Source organism: Bufo gargarizans, chromosome 7 (genome assembly GCF_014858855.1).
Source record: "Bufo gargarizans isolate SCDJY-AF-19 chromosome 7, ASM1485885v1, whole genome shotgun sequence".
NCBI classification, from domain to species: domain Eukaryota; kingdom Metazoa; phylum Chordata; class Amphibia; order Anura; family Bufonidae; genus Bufo; species Bufo gargarizans.
The window spans coordinates 148,973,224-148,990,033 of record NC_058086.1 but is presented as its reverse complement, the minus strand read 5'-3'; the positions used below and the strand labels follow the sequence as shown (position 1 = coordinate 148,990,033).

The following is a 16,810-nucleotide window of genomic DNA, read 5'->3' as shown; positions in this document are numbered from 1 at the left end:
CCGGCGGGAACTGGAAGGAGGAGGGGCCGGCTCCCGGGGTGGCTGTTGTAAGGAGAGCGGGGCGCGCTGCTGGAGGACCTTGGGAAACATGACAGGGCCACTGGAAAGGTAAGGAGCTGCGGACTCATGTGACTGGTCTCCGGTGACCCTGCTCCCCCCTCCTCCTGTCACCCCACTAGTGACCCTGCTCCCTCCTCCTCCTGTCACCCCACTAGTGACCCTGCTCCCCCCCTCTCTCTATCACCCCACTAGTAACCCTGCTCCCCCCCTCCTGTCACCCCACTAGTGACCCTGCTCCCACCCCTCCTCCTATCACCCCACTAGTGACCCTGCTCCCACCCCTCCTCCTATCACCCCACTAGTGACCCTGCTCCCACCCCTCCTCCTATCACCCCACTAGTAACCCTGCTCCCCCCCCTCCTGTCACCCCACTAGTGACCCTGCTCCCCCCTCTCTCTATCACCCCACTAGTAACCCTGCTCCCCCCCTCCTGTCACCCCACTAGTGACCCTGCTCCCCCCCTCCTCCTATCACCCAACTAGTGACCCTGCTCCCACCCCTCCTCCTATCACCCCACTAGTGACCCTGCTCCCACCCCTCCTCCTATCACCCCACTAGTGACCCTGCTCCCACCCCTCCTCCTATCACCCCACTAGCGACCCTGCTCCCACCCCTCCTCCTATCACCCCACTAGCGACCCTGCTCCCACCCCTCCTCCTATCACCCCACTAGCGACCCTGCTCCCACCCCTCCTCCTATCACCCCACTAGCGACCCTGCTCCCACCCCTCCTCCTATCACCCCACTAGTGACCCTGCTCCCACCCCTCCTCCTATCACCCCACTAGTGACCCTGCTCCCACCCCTCCTCCTATCACCCCACTAGTGACCCTGCTCCCACCCCTCCTCCTATCACCCCACTAGTGACCCTGCTCCCACCCCTCCTCCTATCACCCCACTAGTGACCCTGCTCCCACCCCTCCTCCTATCACCCCACTAGTGACCCTGCTCCCACCCCTCCTCCTATCACCCCACTAGTGACCCTGCTCCCCACTCCTCCTATTACCCCACTAGTGACCCTGCTCCCACCCTCCTCCTATCACCCCACTAGTGACCCTGCTCCCACCCTCCTCCTATCACCCCACTAGTGACCCTGCTCCCACCCCTCCTCCTATCACCCCACAGGGAAGAAGCTGAACAGACTCCACCAACTATGATGGGATCCGTTCAGTTTTCATTCAGGATCCTGTCTTTTTACCGGACACAAAAGTGCTGTATATAAGGCTTTTTTGTCTGCTCTTTCGACAGAATCTGCAACAGAGGCAAGTGTAGGCCTACGTATTATGTATTTGAATTACCGCAACTTTCGTACTCCTCCTCGGGTAAAAATACTCCTCAAAAATGGTCAGAGGAGCATTTTTACTCTTCTGCAAAAAACGTAGTGCGAGCTCTGAGTATAACTCAAAGGGGTGATCTCATGAGTAATGTAAAAAATTAAACTCAGACATACAGTAGATGTCAATCTCTTTCTAACAAACGTAAAACCAGTCCTGTACGTCACATGGATCCAGAGACATCTCCATTTATTTCTGCAACTGCTCTGCTAGATTGATTTCAAGCTGGCAGCTGAGGGGGCATGCACTTTGCCAAGGGGAGTGTCCTTTCTGCTGCAGTTGAAGGATGGAACTGAGTGTATATGTCAACCTCAGTAAGCTGGACAGAGAATGTAGAAAAAAAAAAAATATAACTGCAGGTGGCGCTATACAGATACATTTCAGTGATTAACAGCTATACTAAATTTCAGTGATTAAAGGGGTTGTCCGGGTTCAGAGCTGAACCCGGACATACCCTTATTTTCACCCCGGCAGCCCTCCTGAGCCTGGCATCGGAGCATCTCATGCTCCGATGCGCTCCTGTGCCCTGCGCTAGATCGCGCAGGGCACAGGCTCTTGTGTTTACAATAACACACTGCCGGGCGGTAACTTCCGCCCAGCAGTGTGTTCGGTGACGTCACCGGCTCTGAGGGGAGGGCTTTAGCTCTGCCCTAGCCGTTTTACTGGCTAGGGCAGAGCCAAATCCCGCCCATCAGTGCCGGTGACGTCACCGGGGTTCCTGTCAGCCCCATAGAGAGCCCCGGTACGTCACCGGAACTCAGAAAAATGCCTTTGCCCTGCGCGATTTAGCGCAGGGCAAAGGAGAGCATCGGAGCATGAACTGCTCCGATGCTCATGTCAGGGGGGCTGCCGGGGGGGAAATGGAGGGCTGTCCAGGTTCAGCTCTGAACCTGGACAACCCCTTTAACGGCTATACTAAATGCTTAATTACGTGCAATTACAAAAAGTATTCAGATCCAGGTTCTGGTTTGAAAGGTGTAGAATATTTTCTTTTGTAAGACAACCCTCTTTAAAGCGACCCTCGGGTTCCACTAATTCTCAGGCCCCTCTTCTGCCATCCATGATGGTTGCACCGCTTCTGAGACTTCCTGGTGCTTCCTGCTGCCCTTGGATTGGCTAGCACATAAACAGTCCCCTATAGCCCCAGAACCATTTAGGTACACTGAGGGTGTCTGGAAATTAAAGGGGTTGTCCCACGAAAAATATTCTACGTTTTCAAACCAGCACCTGGCTGGATCTTAATACTTTTGTAATTGGATGTAATTAAAAATGTATTATAGCTACTGAGCTATTCACTGAAATCTATCCGTATAGCGCCACCTGCTGTTTGCTCTTCATCTAATTTCTCTGTCCTGCCCACTGAGATGGAAGCACATGCTGGGTGCCAGCCTTAAACTGCCACTAACTGCAGCAAACAGGAAACGCCCTCTGAGAAAGGGCACACCCCCCAGTTTGAAATAAATTCAACAGGACAATTAGAGCAATCATTCTTTACATTCATTATGGGATAACCCCTTTAAAATTCCCTGTGCTCACGCTCCAGAGCTCAGACACCCATAGCAGCAGGCTATCCAACCAGCGAGCCTTCCTGAAACATTGCCCATTATTAACATCCATGAAAAGGCTGGGAAATATTAATCCCACCGGCGTGACTCCACACTGACCCGGCCGTTTACGTCTGTGTTTAGACCCAAAATGGTCATACTGCTTTTGAAATGCACCAGGTGGCGGGCGTAATAACTGTTATTTACCAGATGAATGGACTTTTCTTACCCAGGGCTCGTTACACAAGTACAAAAATGTCTTATTACCGTCATCGGACAAATGCTATTCACGTTCAACTGGGTCCAAGGTCCGAACTAATACGACAAGATAAGACGCTATTCATAGGACAGACATAATAGAGTATGACACATAGGAACTCCGTTCTGGAGCCAGATGACGTGTTCACTATCACTACAGCGAGGACTTCTCATCTTCAAAGCCTCGTGTAAAAGGCTAGAAGAAAGGTGAAAGAACCATGGGAACGACAGCAAACCAAGCGCAACGCGTCAGGCAGGAAATTAACCCCACAAACAACTGCCCTGCAAAATCTGCATGATCGCCTCCAGCATCTACCCTTCTACCGGTTTAAAGAGACAGGCACCTTCAACTTGAAAGAGATGAAATAGTGAGGCCTGCGCCCACTGAAGACTAGATTCGCCCATGTAAAAGGTGACCCACATCAGCCAATGAACGACACCTCAATCATCGTTTCTGGGCAGCAGATACAGTGTGAACAGTGATCTGCTACCCAGGAACAATGAATTTGTATAATGAGCGACAGCAGCCATTTACTGTCCTCGCACAGAGGAGGCGATCGCTGCATGGAAACGCAGTTCTTCACCTCCACTTACGAGCAGGAAAAGGTCAGCTTCCTTCCCGATAATTGTCTGCTCATCATAAGTGCGCCTTAAAGAGGACCTGTCACCTCTCCTGACAGTTTTAGTGAATACTTGCATTTCCCATGTAATAAGGATTCTGGAGCATCTATTCTTATGTGTTATGCTGTTCCTTTATTATTCTTGCTAGAATGAATGGTCAGCAGCCTGCAGTAAAGGTACAGATGGGTGCTACCAGTCAGCGGTGTGTCCCTGTACAGTCTAGCACAAGCAGCGCTGATTGGATAGTGTCAGACACACCCGCTACTGGTAACACCCAGCAGTACCTTTACTGCGGACTGCTGGCAATATATTTGTAAACTTCTAGCAGGAATAATACAGGAATGGCACAACATAGTCATAAGAATAGATGCTCCAGAATTGTAATTACACGGTGGATGCAAGTATTTACTAAAACCGACACGCTGGGAGAGGTGACAGGTCCTCTTTAAGGCCACATTAATACAACAGCGTGATGGCTGTGTCTGCTTTGCGGACCACAAACCACGGATCCGCAAAACACAGGCACCAGCTGTGTGCACCCCACATCACAGTCCTTTCACACGTCCGTGTGTGTTTTGCGGATCCACGGATCCTTCATTCAGCAGGACCTGCGCTGACGTCACCGCGCTCACCACGTGGTGAGCGCGATTACGTCACCAAAGGTTTTTTTTGCAGGTCCTGAAGGAAGAAGCAAGAAGACGATGACAGCTGCGCAAACTATTGGAACAGGTAAGTAATTTATTTATTTTTTTACACCTCAATCTACATTTTAGTAAGCATTCTGTAGTAAGAATGCTATTATTTTCTTTTATAACCATGTTATAAAGGGAAAATAATAAAGATCCGGTCCCCATCCAGATAGTCTCCCAGCAACCAGGTGTGAAAATCGCACCGCATCCGCACTTGCTTGCGATTTTCACGCAGCCCTATTGCGCTGCGTGAAAAACGTACAATATAGAGCTTGCTGTGATTTTCACGCAATGCACAAGTGATGCGTGAAAATCACTGTTCATGTGCACAGCCCCATTGGAGTGAATGGGTCCGGATTCAGTGCGGGTGCAATGCGTTCACCCCACGCATTGCACCCGCACAGAATTCTCGCCCGTATGAAAGGGGCCTTAGGCTACCTGTACACCTTGTGGATTTGTATGCAGAAAATCCACAACAAAAAACTGTATAAAAAACGCACATAAATCCTACTACTTATCATGGTTTGGCCTCTTGTACACAAATGTTTCGTTGTGCGGATTCCGTTTGCGGTCCGTATGCAGAAACATTCATTTCAATGGGTCTGCAAAAACAACGGAAGGTACTCCGTATGCATTCCGTTTAAAGATAGAACATGTCCTATTATTGCCCGCAAATCACGTTCCGTAACCCCATTCAAGTCAATGGTTCCACAAAAAAATGGAATGCATCCGTATCAGTTCCGTTTTTGCGGAACCATCTATTGAAAATTTCATGCCCAGCCCAATTTTATTTTTTTTATGTACTTACAATTTAAACATTATTGTATGCTTCCGTTTCCGATCCGCAAAAAATGGATCACAAACGGAAACCAAACGGAAACACTACTGAAACAAAAAAGGAAAAACTGATCCGTTTAAAACGAACCGCAAAACCATACGGTCGTGTGCAAGAGGCTTTTTGGTGTAGCTTCTACGCGTTTTTTTTGTTACAGATTTTCCGTTTATGTTAATAACTCCATTGAAATCTATGGGAAAACCACTCTACGTAACGTGCAGAATCGCACAAACTTTTGAAATGCTGCAGATTTTACAATCCACGCAGCGGGTGAATTTCTATATGTAAAAAGAAAACAAAACAGTGTACATGAGATTTGGTAAATCTCATTCACTTCGCTGGTACAGCATTATGCTGCCGTTTTTCCACACCGTATGCAGTTGTCCTTATGGTAGTGCACACAGCAGTGCAGTTTATGCAGATTTTCGGAGCGGCTTTTACTGCACTTTCGCAACAAAATCTGAATGTATTACTTGCAGATTTTGACAAGAATTTGACATAAAAATCCTTGCCAAAAATCTGCATGTCATATGCACCACGGGCATGGTACCTTAGGTCACTTTTATGTGGTCAGTATTTAGCATCAGTATTTGTAAGCCAAAACCAGGCTTGGATCCAACATAGGCTACTTTCACACTAGCGGCAGGACGTCCTGTCGCTATTTCGCCGTGCTGCCGCTCCGGCGCAGCATGGCAGTGCACAGCGAGAGGCTGCCGGACTAAAAGTACTGTATGTACGACTTTTTAGTCCGGCGGCCTCTCGCCGCGCACTGCCGTGCTGCGCTGGAGCTCCGCCCCCGTCCCCATTATAGTCAATGGTAACAGAGCGGCAGTCCAACGGCACTGCGAAATAGCGGCAGGACGGATCCGACAGGGTGAACAGCCTGTCAGATCCGTCCTGCCACTAGTGTGAAAGTACCAATACTCTCTATAGTCGTCACTCCTGGCTTTGGCTTACAAATACTGCTGAAAAATCCTGACCGTTTGAAAATGGCCTTAGGCCTCTTGCACACGACCATATGCCCTCCGAGATATATGGTCCGTGAGCGGGCCATATGTCCCGGAGCGGCATTGATGCGTGCACGGGAGCACACAGCATCATATATTACAATGATGCTGTGAACATCAGGCCGCCCGTGGGGCTATTGTCCCGCACTCATATTACATCCACAGCATCATTGTAATATATGATGCTGTGCGCTCCCGTGCACACAATCAATGCCGCTCCACGACATATGGCCCGCTCACGGACCGTATATCTCGGAGGGCATACGGTCGTGTGCAAGAGGTCTAAGGCTGGGTTCACACTTGAGCGTTGCGCAAACGCGCGTTTTACGCGCGTTTTTGACGCGCATTTTTATGCGCGTTTTTGTAATAGTAAACGCGCGTTTGACGCGCGTTTGTGTGATTCACTACAGTGTCCTATGGCCACAAACGCCCCAAAAGTCGCTCATGTACTTTTTGGAGCGTCGGGCGTTTTACAGCGCGATCTTACGCGCTGTAAAACACCCAAGTGTGAACCATTCCCATAGGGAATCATTGGTTTCTCCTTGTTGAGCGTTTTACAGCGCGTAGGAACGCGCTGTAAAACGCTCAGGTGTGAACCCAGCCTTAGGGCAAGTTCAGATGGGTCATATTTGCTGTTTGTTGCCTCTGGATTAAAAAATTAATTAAAAATAAAAAAATAATTTCTTCCAGATTTTACTATGGTTCCAAAATCTGCGATGATTTTCCCTACTTAAAGGGGTTCTCAGAGACCAGGAACCCTTTTAATACCGCCAGGCAGGGTGCACCGATTTAGGAAAAAAAAATTAAAAAAGACAGCTGTCATCAGCACTCTGGCTCCAGGGCCAAGCTCCCTCTGCTTCTGGTCCTCACTGGACCGGAAATGTGATGGACAACCAATGGCCTCAGAGGTGGCATTGGTCACGTGCTTTGCCTGCACACTTCTGAGACCACCGACTGGCCGGCAGCAGTGACATGCATGTAGGAGAAGGGAGCTCAGAGGTGGAAACGGGCTGCTGATGGCGAGTATTTATTTTTTGTCTTTAAATCCCGACATTAGGGCTGGGCAATTAATCAAATTAAGTTGATTAATTTGCTCTTTTAGGGTACTTTCACACTAGCGGTTTTCTTTTCCGGTGTTGAGTTCCGTTACAGGAGCTTAATACGGGGAAAAAAAAAACTGAGCAGTTTTAGGCCTCATGCACACGACCGTTGTTCTGGTCCACATCCGAGCCGCAGTTTTTGCGGCTCGGGTGCGGACCCATTCACTTCCATGGGACCACAAAAGATGCAGACAGCACTCCGTGTGCTGTCCGCATCCGTTGCTCCGTTCCGTGGCCCCACAAAAAAAAAAAGATAACATGTCCTATTCTTGCGGACAAAAATAGGCATTTCTACAATGTTTTGCGGATCCACAATTTGCAAAAAACGGAACGGTCGTGTGCATGAGGCCTTATCCTAATGCATTCTGAATGGAGAGCATTCCGTTCAGTATGCATCAGTTTTCTCTCCGGACAAAATTCCTGAACACTTGCCGGAATGCTGGATCCGGCATTAATTTCTATTGAAATGTATTAGTGCCGAGTCCGGTATTAAGTGTACCGGCAAAACGGATCTGGTTTCCCGGTCTGCGCATGCGCAGACCTTTAAAAATGCAAAAAAATAAATACTGAATCCGTTTTTCCGGATGACACTGGAGAGATGGATCCGGTATTTCAATGCATTTGTCAGACGGATTTGCATCCAGACCCGTCTGACAAATGCCACCCGTTTGCGTCCTGATTGCCGGATCCGGCAGGCAGTTCCGGCGACGGAACTGCCTGCCAGAATCCAGTCTGCCTCAAGTGTGAAAGTACCCTTAGTGCCTGGTGATGTTCAAATAATGGACCATAATTGCTGGTTCCAGATGGATTGGACTTTTCCCTAATGTGGGGTATGTAGTGCTGCTTACTTTAATGTTTACATGTTCAAATAATGAAATATTAAAAAGCATTTGGTAAATTATTTCAACTTCTGGAGCGCTGTATCAGCACAGCCTGCATGCTCTCTTCTATCCTGTACCCTCAGGACAGCTCAATATCTGATTAGTGGAGGTCTGACTCCTAGCACCCCTGCCGATCGGCTGTTTGAAGCGGCTACAGCCTCCTCACAGCATACCAAGCCCAGCGCCTCACACTGAATAGTGGCTGTGCTTGGTATTGCTGGCCAGGTCCAATCACTAGGCCACGTGACCAATAAACATGACGTTACCAGCCTAGGAAAAGGTTGCAATGTTCACCGGGGCACCATGGGCTCTTCAAACAGCTGTTCATCGGGGGTCCTAGGAGTCCAGACTATCTAATATTAAACTGCTGGAAACCCCCTTTAAGTTGATGGTGTATGTTCTCCTGACCGAAGGCTTCTGACTGGTCAATTCCTAAAATATCCTTGTGCTAATAAGACAACTTAAATACTGAGGGGGTCATTTATCAAACTGGCGTGAAGTAGAACTGGCTTAGTTGCCCATAGCAACCAATCAGATTCCACCTTTCATTTTTGACAGCCCCTTTGGAAAATGAAAGGTGGAATCTGATTGGTTGCTATGGGCAACTAAGCCAGTTCTACTTTACACCAGATTGATATAAATGATCCCCAGAGATTTCAGCCATTTAGCGAGTTTCTGATTATTCAGCTCATCACCGCTCGGGCTTCTTCATGAATTGTAAATGCAGAGTGGATACGAATGCACATAAATCTGTGAGGAATTACATGAGACCTCAGCTCGGCCTGTGACAGACGCCCAGCCATTTTATCCAAACATTCTTGTCCGCAAAACGGACAATAGGACACGTTCAATTTTTTATTTTTTTTGCGGGGCCACGGAACGGAGCAATAGTGAAGTGAATGGGTTCGCATCCGAGTGCAGACCCAAACAACGTTTGTGTGTATGAGCCCTAAGAAAAAGAAAATAACGTAAGCATCAATCTGTCAAATGAAGGACAAGAAGGGCGCGTAACTGAGCACATCGACCATAACTCTCTGATGCCCTGGTCTGTCCCTTATTGTGAGCTGTCAGCTTTCTGTCTTGATGCCCAGCATCCCATATTTTTGAGGGAATCTGCGATGGAAGCCCTTAACACAGCTCTGACGGAGGTGTGAACATGGACTAACAGAAAAAATACAGATAAGTGGCTCCAAACTGGAGCTTTACTCAAAGAGTTATTGAAGAATCTGCTGCTGCTCGTAGAGAAGTCCTGTGTATCTACGATGCCGCTTATCTCCATTCCCACATCAAACATCATAAAGAAGTAAAACACTTCTGTCAGAGCTGCCAGTGAAATGGTTAATGCTGCGCAGACCCTGCCCATGCTCTCACCTTACATGTGTAAGTGCCTTCCTTGTTTACATAGGTATGCCTGCAGCATTTCCACAGGGGCTGATGGACTGGTGAAGGTGGCATGACAGATCTCAGATGCCAGTTCTCCTACATGGCTTCACAGTTATACAAGTAATCGCCCATATACAGAAGAGTGCGGCTCCCCGGTAGTCCTCACATCCAGGTCTGCACACTGTAATAAGCCCCAATATAATGAGGTCACCAGCACTGGCGAGGTGCCAGGAGAACTTGGCATCAGCGTCCAGTATTGATCAGGGCACAGCCGGACTGTAATAGCCACCAGGATCATTTGCAGACATTTCTTCCATCGCAACAGACCGGCCCAGATTCAATAATGTGTCTGCAGCTAAAATACAGCCAAAAAGTGACACAAAATGGGGCTATTTTGGCACAACTTGGGTATCTACAGTTTCCTGACTTGCCCAAAGAAGAGGTGTGGGTCAGTGGGAGCGGTATTGCTGGAAAGGGGTGCGGTCTAAGATGCGCCATAAAGGTGCCACAAATCTGAGGTAAAATTTTGTCTCAAACTAAGCGAGCCAATAGTTGGTATAGAGTCAGAGTCCCCGCACCACATTTACCATCCACCCTGAGCCCCTGTGATAAACCTGGTGCAGATCCAGACAGCCTATCCAGGGGAGGGCCGGCCATAGGCCCTAAAGGGGGACTTCCCGGTGGGCTGATGCCCAGGGGGCCGCCTGAGCCCTTCTCATGGCTGCCAGCCGTGGTAAATACTGATCTGACGCTCTCGTCCTGAATTCAACTGTATTGCCACCCTGAGGGAACCATAGTGGAAGGACTGAATGTGACAGCTGGCGCTGGTCACCACAGATGTGCAGCTTCTGGGCGGTATTTTGTGATACCCTGTGGTATTAGTACTGCAATATGGTATTGATGGCCCCACCTTCTGTCAATTGGGACTCGACTACAAAATGGGGCCACTTTTAGCTTTAATGAAGTTCCCAGTCCGCCCCAGAGCCTGTCAAAGCTTACGCCATCTAAAAGATTAATAAATCTGCGCCAATGTGACTGACAATATGGAGACACCATGAACACGACCCAAGTACGGTCATTTGTGCAGCTTGTCTGTAACTTGCTGTCGTGCGACTACTTTCGTGTTTGTGATTTGGCGGTGAGGCCGGGGATATGTGGCAACATATGTAATCCTGGTCTACAGTGGCAACTGCCACAGAAACACTGCAAAATATCCAGCATTGTTGCTCCCCGCTGGGATTTGTCTACCTGTCTGCAGAGGTAACATGCCTGTATACTCCATGTGACCGCTGCAGCCAATCACTGCCCTCTAGGATATAAAGGTATGAGACTGGTGAGACAAGTGACTGGAAGCAGTGGTGGTGTGTACCGGCATATCACTAATCCCCGGGGGTGAGGACCGCTGCAGCCAATCACTGCCCTCTAGGATATAAGATATGAGACTGGTGAGACCAGTGACTGGAAGCAGTGGTGGTGTGTACCGGCACATCACCAATCCCAGGGGTGAGGACCGATGCAGCCAATCACTGCCCTCTAGGATATAAGATATGAGACTGGTGAGACCAGTGACTGGAAGCAGTGGTGGTGTGTACCGGCATATCACTAATCCCCGGGGGTGAGGACCGCTGCAGCCAATCACTGCCCTCTAGGATATAAGATATGAGACTGGTGAGACAAGTGACTGGAAGCAGTAGTGGTGTGTACCGGCACATCACCAATCCCCGGGGGTGAGGACCGCTGCAGCCAATCACTGCCCTCTAGGATATAAAGGTATGAGACTGGTGAGACAAGTGACTGGAAGCAGTGGTGGTGTGTACCGGCACATCACCAATCCCCGGGGGTGAGGACCGCTGCAGCCAATCACTGCCCTCTAGGATATAAGATATGAGACTGGTGAGACCAGTGACTGGAAGCAGTGGTGGTGTGTACCGGCACATCACCAATCCCCGGGGTTTAGGACCGATGCAGCCAATCACTGCCCTCTAGGATATAAGATATGAGACTGGTGAGACAAGTGACTGGAAGCAGTGGTGGTGTGTACCGGCATATAACTAATCCCCGGGGGTGAGGACCGCTGCAGCCAATCACTGCCCTCTAGGATATAAGATATGAGACTGGTGAGACCAGTGACTGGAAGCAGTGGTGGTGTGTACCGGCACATCACCAATCCCGGGGGTTTAGGACCGATGCAGCCAATCACTGCCCTCTAGGATATAAGATATGAGACTGGTGAGACAAGTGACTGGAAGCAGTAGTGGTGTGTACCGGCACATCACCAATCCCGGGGGTGAGGACCGATGCAGCCAATCACTGCCCTCTAGGATATAAAATATGAGACTGGTGAGACAAGTGACTGGAAGCAGTAGTGGTGTGTACCGGCACATCACCAATCCCGGGGGTGAGGACCGATGCAGCCAATCACTGCCCTCTAGGATATAAGGTATGAGACTGGTGAGACAAGTGACTGGAAGCAGTGGTGGTGTGTACCGGCACATCACCAATCCCGGGGGTGAGGACCGATGCAGCCAATCACTGCCCTCTAGGATATAAGATATGAGACTGGTGAGACCAGTGACTGGAAGCAGTGGTGGTGTGTACCGGCATATCACTAATCCCCGGGGGTGAGGACCGCTGCAGCCAATCACTGCCCTCTAGGATATAAGATATGAGACTGGTGAGACAAGTGACTGGAAGCAGTGGTGGTGTGTACCGGCACATCACCAATCCCCGGGGGTGAGGACCGCTGCAGCCAATCACTGCCCTCTAGGATATAAAGGTATGAGACTGGTGAGACAAGTGACTGGAAGCAGTGGTGGTGTGTACCGGCACATCACCAATCCCCGGGGGTGAGGACCGCTGCAGCCAATCACTGCCCTCTAGGATATAAGATATGAGACTGGTGAGACCAGTGACTGGAAGCAGTGGTGGTGTGTACCGGCACATCACCAATCCCCGGGGTTTAGGACCGATGCAGCCAATCACTGCCCTCTAGGATATAAGATATTAAACTGGTGAGACAAGTGACTGGAAGCAGTGGTGGTGTGTACCGGCATATCACTAATCCCCGGGGGTGAGGACCGCTGCAGCCAATCACTGCCCTCTAGGATATAAGATATGAGACTGGTGAGACCAGTGACTGGAAGCAGTGGTGGTGTGTACCGGCACATCACCAATCCCCGGGGTTTAGGACCGATGCAGCCAATCACTGCCCTCTAGGATATAAGATATGAGACTGGTGAGACCAGTGACTGGAAGCAGTGGTGGTGTGTACCGGCATATCACTAATCCCCGGGGGTGAGGACCGCTGCAGCCAATCACTGCCCTCTAGGATATAAGATATGAGACTGGTGAGACCAGTGACTGGAAGCAGTGGTGGTGTGTACCGGCACATTACCAATCCCGGGGGTTTAGGACCGATGCAGCCAATCACTGCCCTCTAGGATATAAGATATGAGACTGGTGAGACAAGTGACTGGAAGCAGTAGTGGTGTGTACCGGCACATCACCAATCCCGGGGGTGAGGACCGATGCAGCCAATCACTGCCCTCTAGGATATAAAATATGAGACTGGTGAGACAAGTGACTGGAAGCAGTAGTGGTGTGTACCGGCACATCACCAATCCCGGGGGTGAGGACCGATGCAGCCAATCACTGCCCTCTAGGATATAAGGTATGAGACTGGTGAGACAAGTGACTGGAAGCAGTGGTGGTGTGTACCGGCACATCACCAATCCCGGGGGTGAGGACCGATGCAGCCAATCACTGCCCTCTAGGATATAAGATATGAGACTGGTGAGACCAGTGACTGGAAGCAGTGGTGGTGTGTACCGGCATATCACTAATCCCCGGGGGTGAGGACCGCTGCAGCCAATCACTGCCCTCTAGGATATAAGATATGAGACTGGTGAGACAAGTGACTGGAAGCAGTGGTGGTGTGTACCGGCACATCACCAATCCCCGGGGGTGAGGACCGCTGCAGCCAATCACTGCCCTCTAGGATATAAAGGTATGAGACTGGTGAGACAAGTGACTGGAAGCAGTGGTGGTGTGTACCGGCACATCACCAATCCCCGGGGGTGAGGACCGCTGCAGCCAATCACTGCCCTCTAGGATATAAGATATGAGACTGGTGAGACAAGTGACTGGAAGCAGTGGTGGTGTGTACCGGCACATCACCAATCCCCGGGGTTTAGGACCGATGCAGCCAATCACTGCCCTCTAGGATATAAGATATGAGACTGGTGAGACAAGTGACTGGAAGCAGTGGTGGTGTGTACCGGCATATCACTAATCCCCGGGGGTGAGGACCGCTGCAGCCAATCACTGCCCTCTAGGATATAAGATATGAGACTGGTGAGACCAGTGACTGGAAGCAGTGGTGGTGTGTACCGGCACATCACCAATCCCGGGGGTTTAGGACCGATGCAGCCAATCACTGCCCTCTAGGATATAAGATATGAGACTGGTGAGACAAGTGACTGGAAGCAGTAGTGGTGTGTACCGGCACATCACCAATCCCGGGGGTGAGGACCGATGCAGCCAATCACTGCCCTCTAGGATATAAAATATGAGACTGGTGAGACAAGTGACTGGAAGCAGTAGTGGTGTGTACCGGCACATCACCAATCCCGGGGGTGAGGACCGATGCAGCCAATCACTGCCCTCTAGGATATAAGGTATGAGACTGGTGAGACAAGTGACTGGAAGCAGTAGTGGTGTGTACCGGCACATCACCAATCCCGGGGGTGAGGACCGATGCAGCCAATCACTGCCCTCTAGGATATAAGGTATGAGACTGGTGAGACCAGTGACTGGAAGCAGTACACATCACCAATCTCGGGGGTGAGGACCGATGCAGCCGCAAGATTCGCCAGCTATACAGGCACCCGAAAGTGAGTGTCTAGCCAAAAGAGAAGAAGAAAAGCAGCTCCCAGACACTTAGGACACCAGCTCATCCCCCTGGGAACAAAAAGGAAAAACCCCAACATGTACTATCCATGTAACCCCTGAGAACTGCTATTGGGGGACAGTCAGACAACCCCCAAACATATTAGATTATTGGCAAATTTAATATATTCAGGGGTCACATATCAATACTTCATAGCGAGTATGGACAGTGCATACGTTTTCTGAAAACCCTCAATTACAAGCCGCCCTCTGACAACCGCCCTTCCCATATTATGTAGTCGATACATACAGTATGACCCATGATGCTATAACAGGCCCGTTACTATTAGGCTACTTTCACACTTGCGGCAGAGTGATCCTGCAAGCAGTTCCGTCGCCGGCGATCTGCATGCAAACGGACAGCATTTGTAGACGGATCCGTCTTACAAATGCACTGCAATAATGGATCCGTCTCTGAGGAGGTCATCCGGAGAAACGGATCCGTTATATATTTTTTTCACATTTTTACTGGTCTGCGCAAGGACGGATCCGGCATTGCGGTATTTTTAATGCCGGCACCAATACATTTCATAGTAAATTAATGCCGGATCCGCCAACTGATCCGGAATTTTGGACGGAGATAATACCTTATTTCCTCCGTCCAAAACACTGTTCAGTGACTGAACTGAAGACATCCTGAACGGATTTCTCTCCATTCAGAATGCACGGGGATGAAACCGATCAGTTCTTTTCCGGTATAGAGCCCCTAGGACGGAACTCAGTGCCGGAAAAGAAAAACGCTAGTGTGAAAGATCCCTTAGGGGCTCATTCACACCAGGGTTTCTCAGTAAAGCGTTAACATCAGACTAGGGAGCTGTTCAGACAGCAGACAGTTCATGTCTATGCAGCATTTCCCATGTAATATATGTTATCCATACGACAATGACGGAATAAACAGCAGGGATAGCTTCCGCCTTTTCACGTATTTCCGCAGACTGGTGTGAATACGGCGTTAGAGGGGTCTCAGCTGTCCGTAAGGTGGGCTGGCGGTCTGAGGGTCTCACACTGCAGCCGGATGAGACCTACCTGTTGACTTGCTGCTATTCTACTCTATAGATCCGTGTGACAGATTCTGGCACAGTCAATACGCGCCAAAGGTGCCCAGTACTATGGCGAATGACCCTCACCCATCCACATCCATAGATTTCCCTTTACATGTGGTTGCCAGTGACAACGCCACCATGAACCTGTTAGCAGTGTGTGCCCACCCTAGCAGCAGAGGGGCTCCACACAGTGTGACCTTCATTCACACCCCACCAGCCTGTGCCCACCACCCACAGAATCTGAAGCAGCTCTCACCTTGGCCTCGAAGCAGATGCCATGCTGGAATGCCTCCTCGTTGTGCAGCGGGATCCGCAGGTCGTGCCCATCGTCCACCAGATTGTACCTGCTTTTGGTTGGCATTTTGTCGAGCCCGAGATTTGCTGGCACGATCCCATGCAGGGCACAGGCAGTTAGCAGCAGCGATCCCAGGGCTGGAGACGGGGAGGATCCCAGGGAAGAGGAAGAGCTCCTCTATGGCTAGGAGGACGTTTTCCCACCGGTGGATGGCGGTGCAGGAACTTCCCACCGTGGGCTGGGACGGGAGAGATAACAGGCAAACATTCCGTTTTCCCCGCCCTGACTCCGCCACTAGAGGGCGTGGTGATCCGGGTTCCTGCTCGGATCCTCCACCAGAGGGCGTGGTGAGCCGGTTTCCCCCACTAGAGAGCCCTCCTACTAGTACAATGACATTAGTAAGCCGGTCACAATGAATGAGCATTGACAGGCGGGCTGCCTGCTGGTGTGTAACTGGTTAATGATTACTGGAACTTCCCCCATAGACTGAGAACTTTCCATTCAGCCTCCCTGCTGCTCTTGCATGCTTTGGAATGCTGTACAATGGCTGGTGCATGCCTGTGACTCTGTAAGGATGCACAAGTCTCACAGACTGGGGCTCATTCACACGTCAATAGGCAAATGCATTTAAATGCTTTTATTCGCACGCCCCGAGGGCTTAATATGCGCACGAGCAATATTAAACTCACTCGGATTCTGTCACTGGAAAACTCCGTTTGCTTCAGTGTTTGTTTGAGATTGTTAAGTTCTTGGTGTTTTTTTCCACACGGATGTCATCGGGTTCCATGCCTGTGAGAAAAAACCTGAAGAAATAC

The 16,810-nt window shown here is 50.0% G+C and overlaps 1 protein-coding gene across 4 annotated transcripts in view; it reads right to left on the bottom strand.

The window, feature by feature from the left end:
* The window catches only part of LOC122943647 (carboxyl-terminal PDZ ligand of neuronal nitric oxide synthase protein-like), a 98,887-nt gene extending 82,698 nt beyond the window's left edge, over positions 1–16,189 (bottom strand). For all 4 annotated transcript variants that reach the window (XM_044301543.1, XM_044301544.1, XM_044301545.1 and 1 more), the window contains exon 1: positions 15,957–16,189. In XM_044301543.1, the coding sequence (XP_044157478.1) occupies positions 15,957–16,061 (105 nt within the window). In that variant the 5' untranslated portion in view covers positions 16,062–16,189. The remainder of the gene's footprint in view (positions 1–15,956) is intronic.
* Positions 16,190–16,810: the final 621 nt, after the last annotated feature.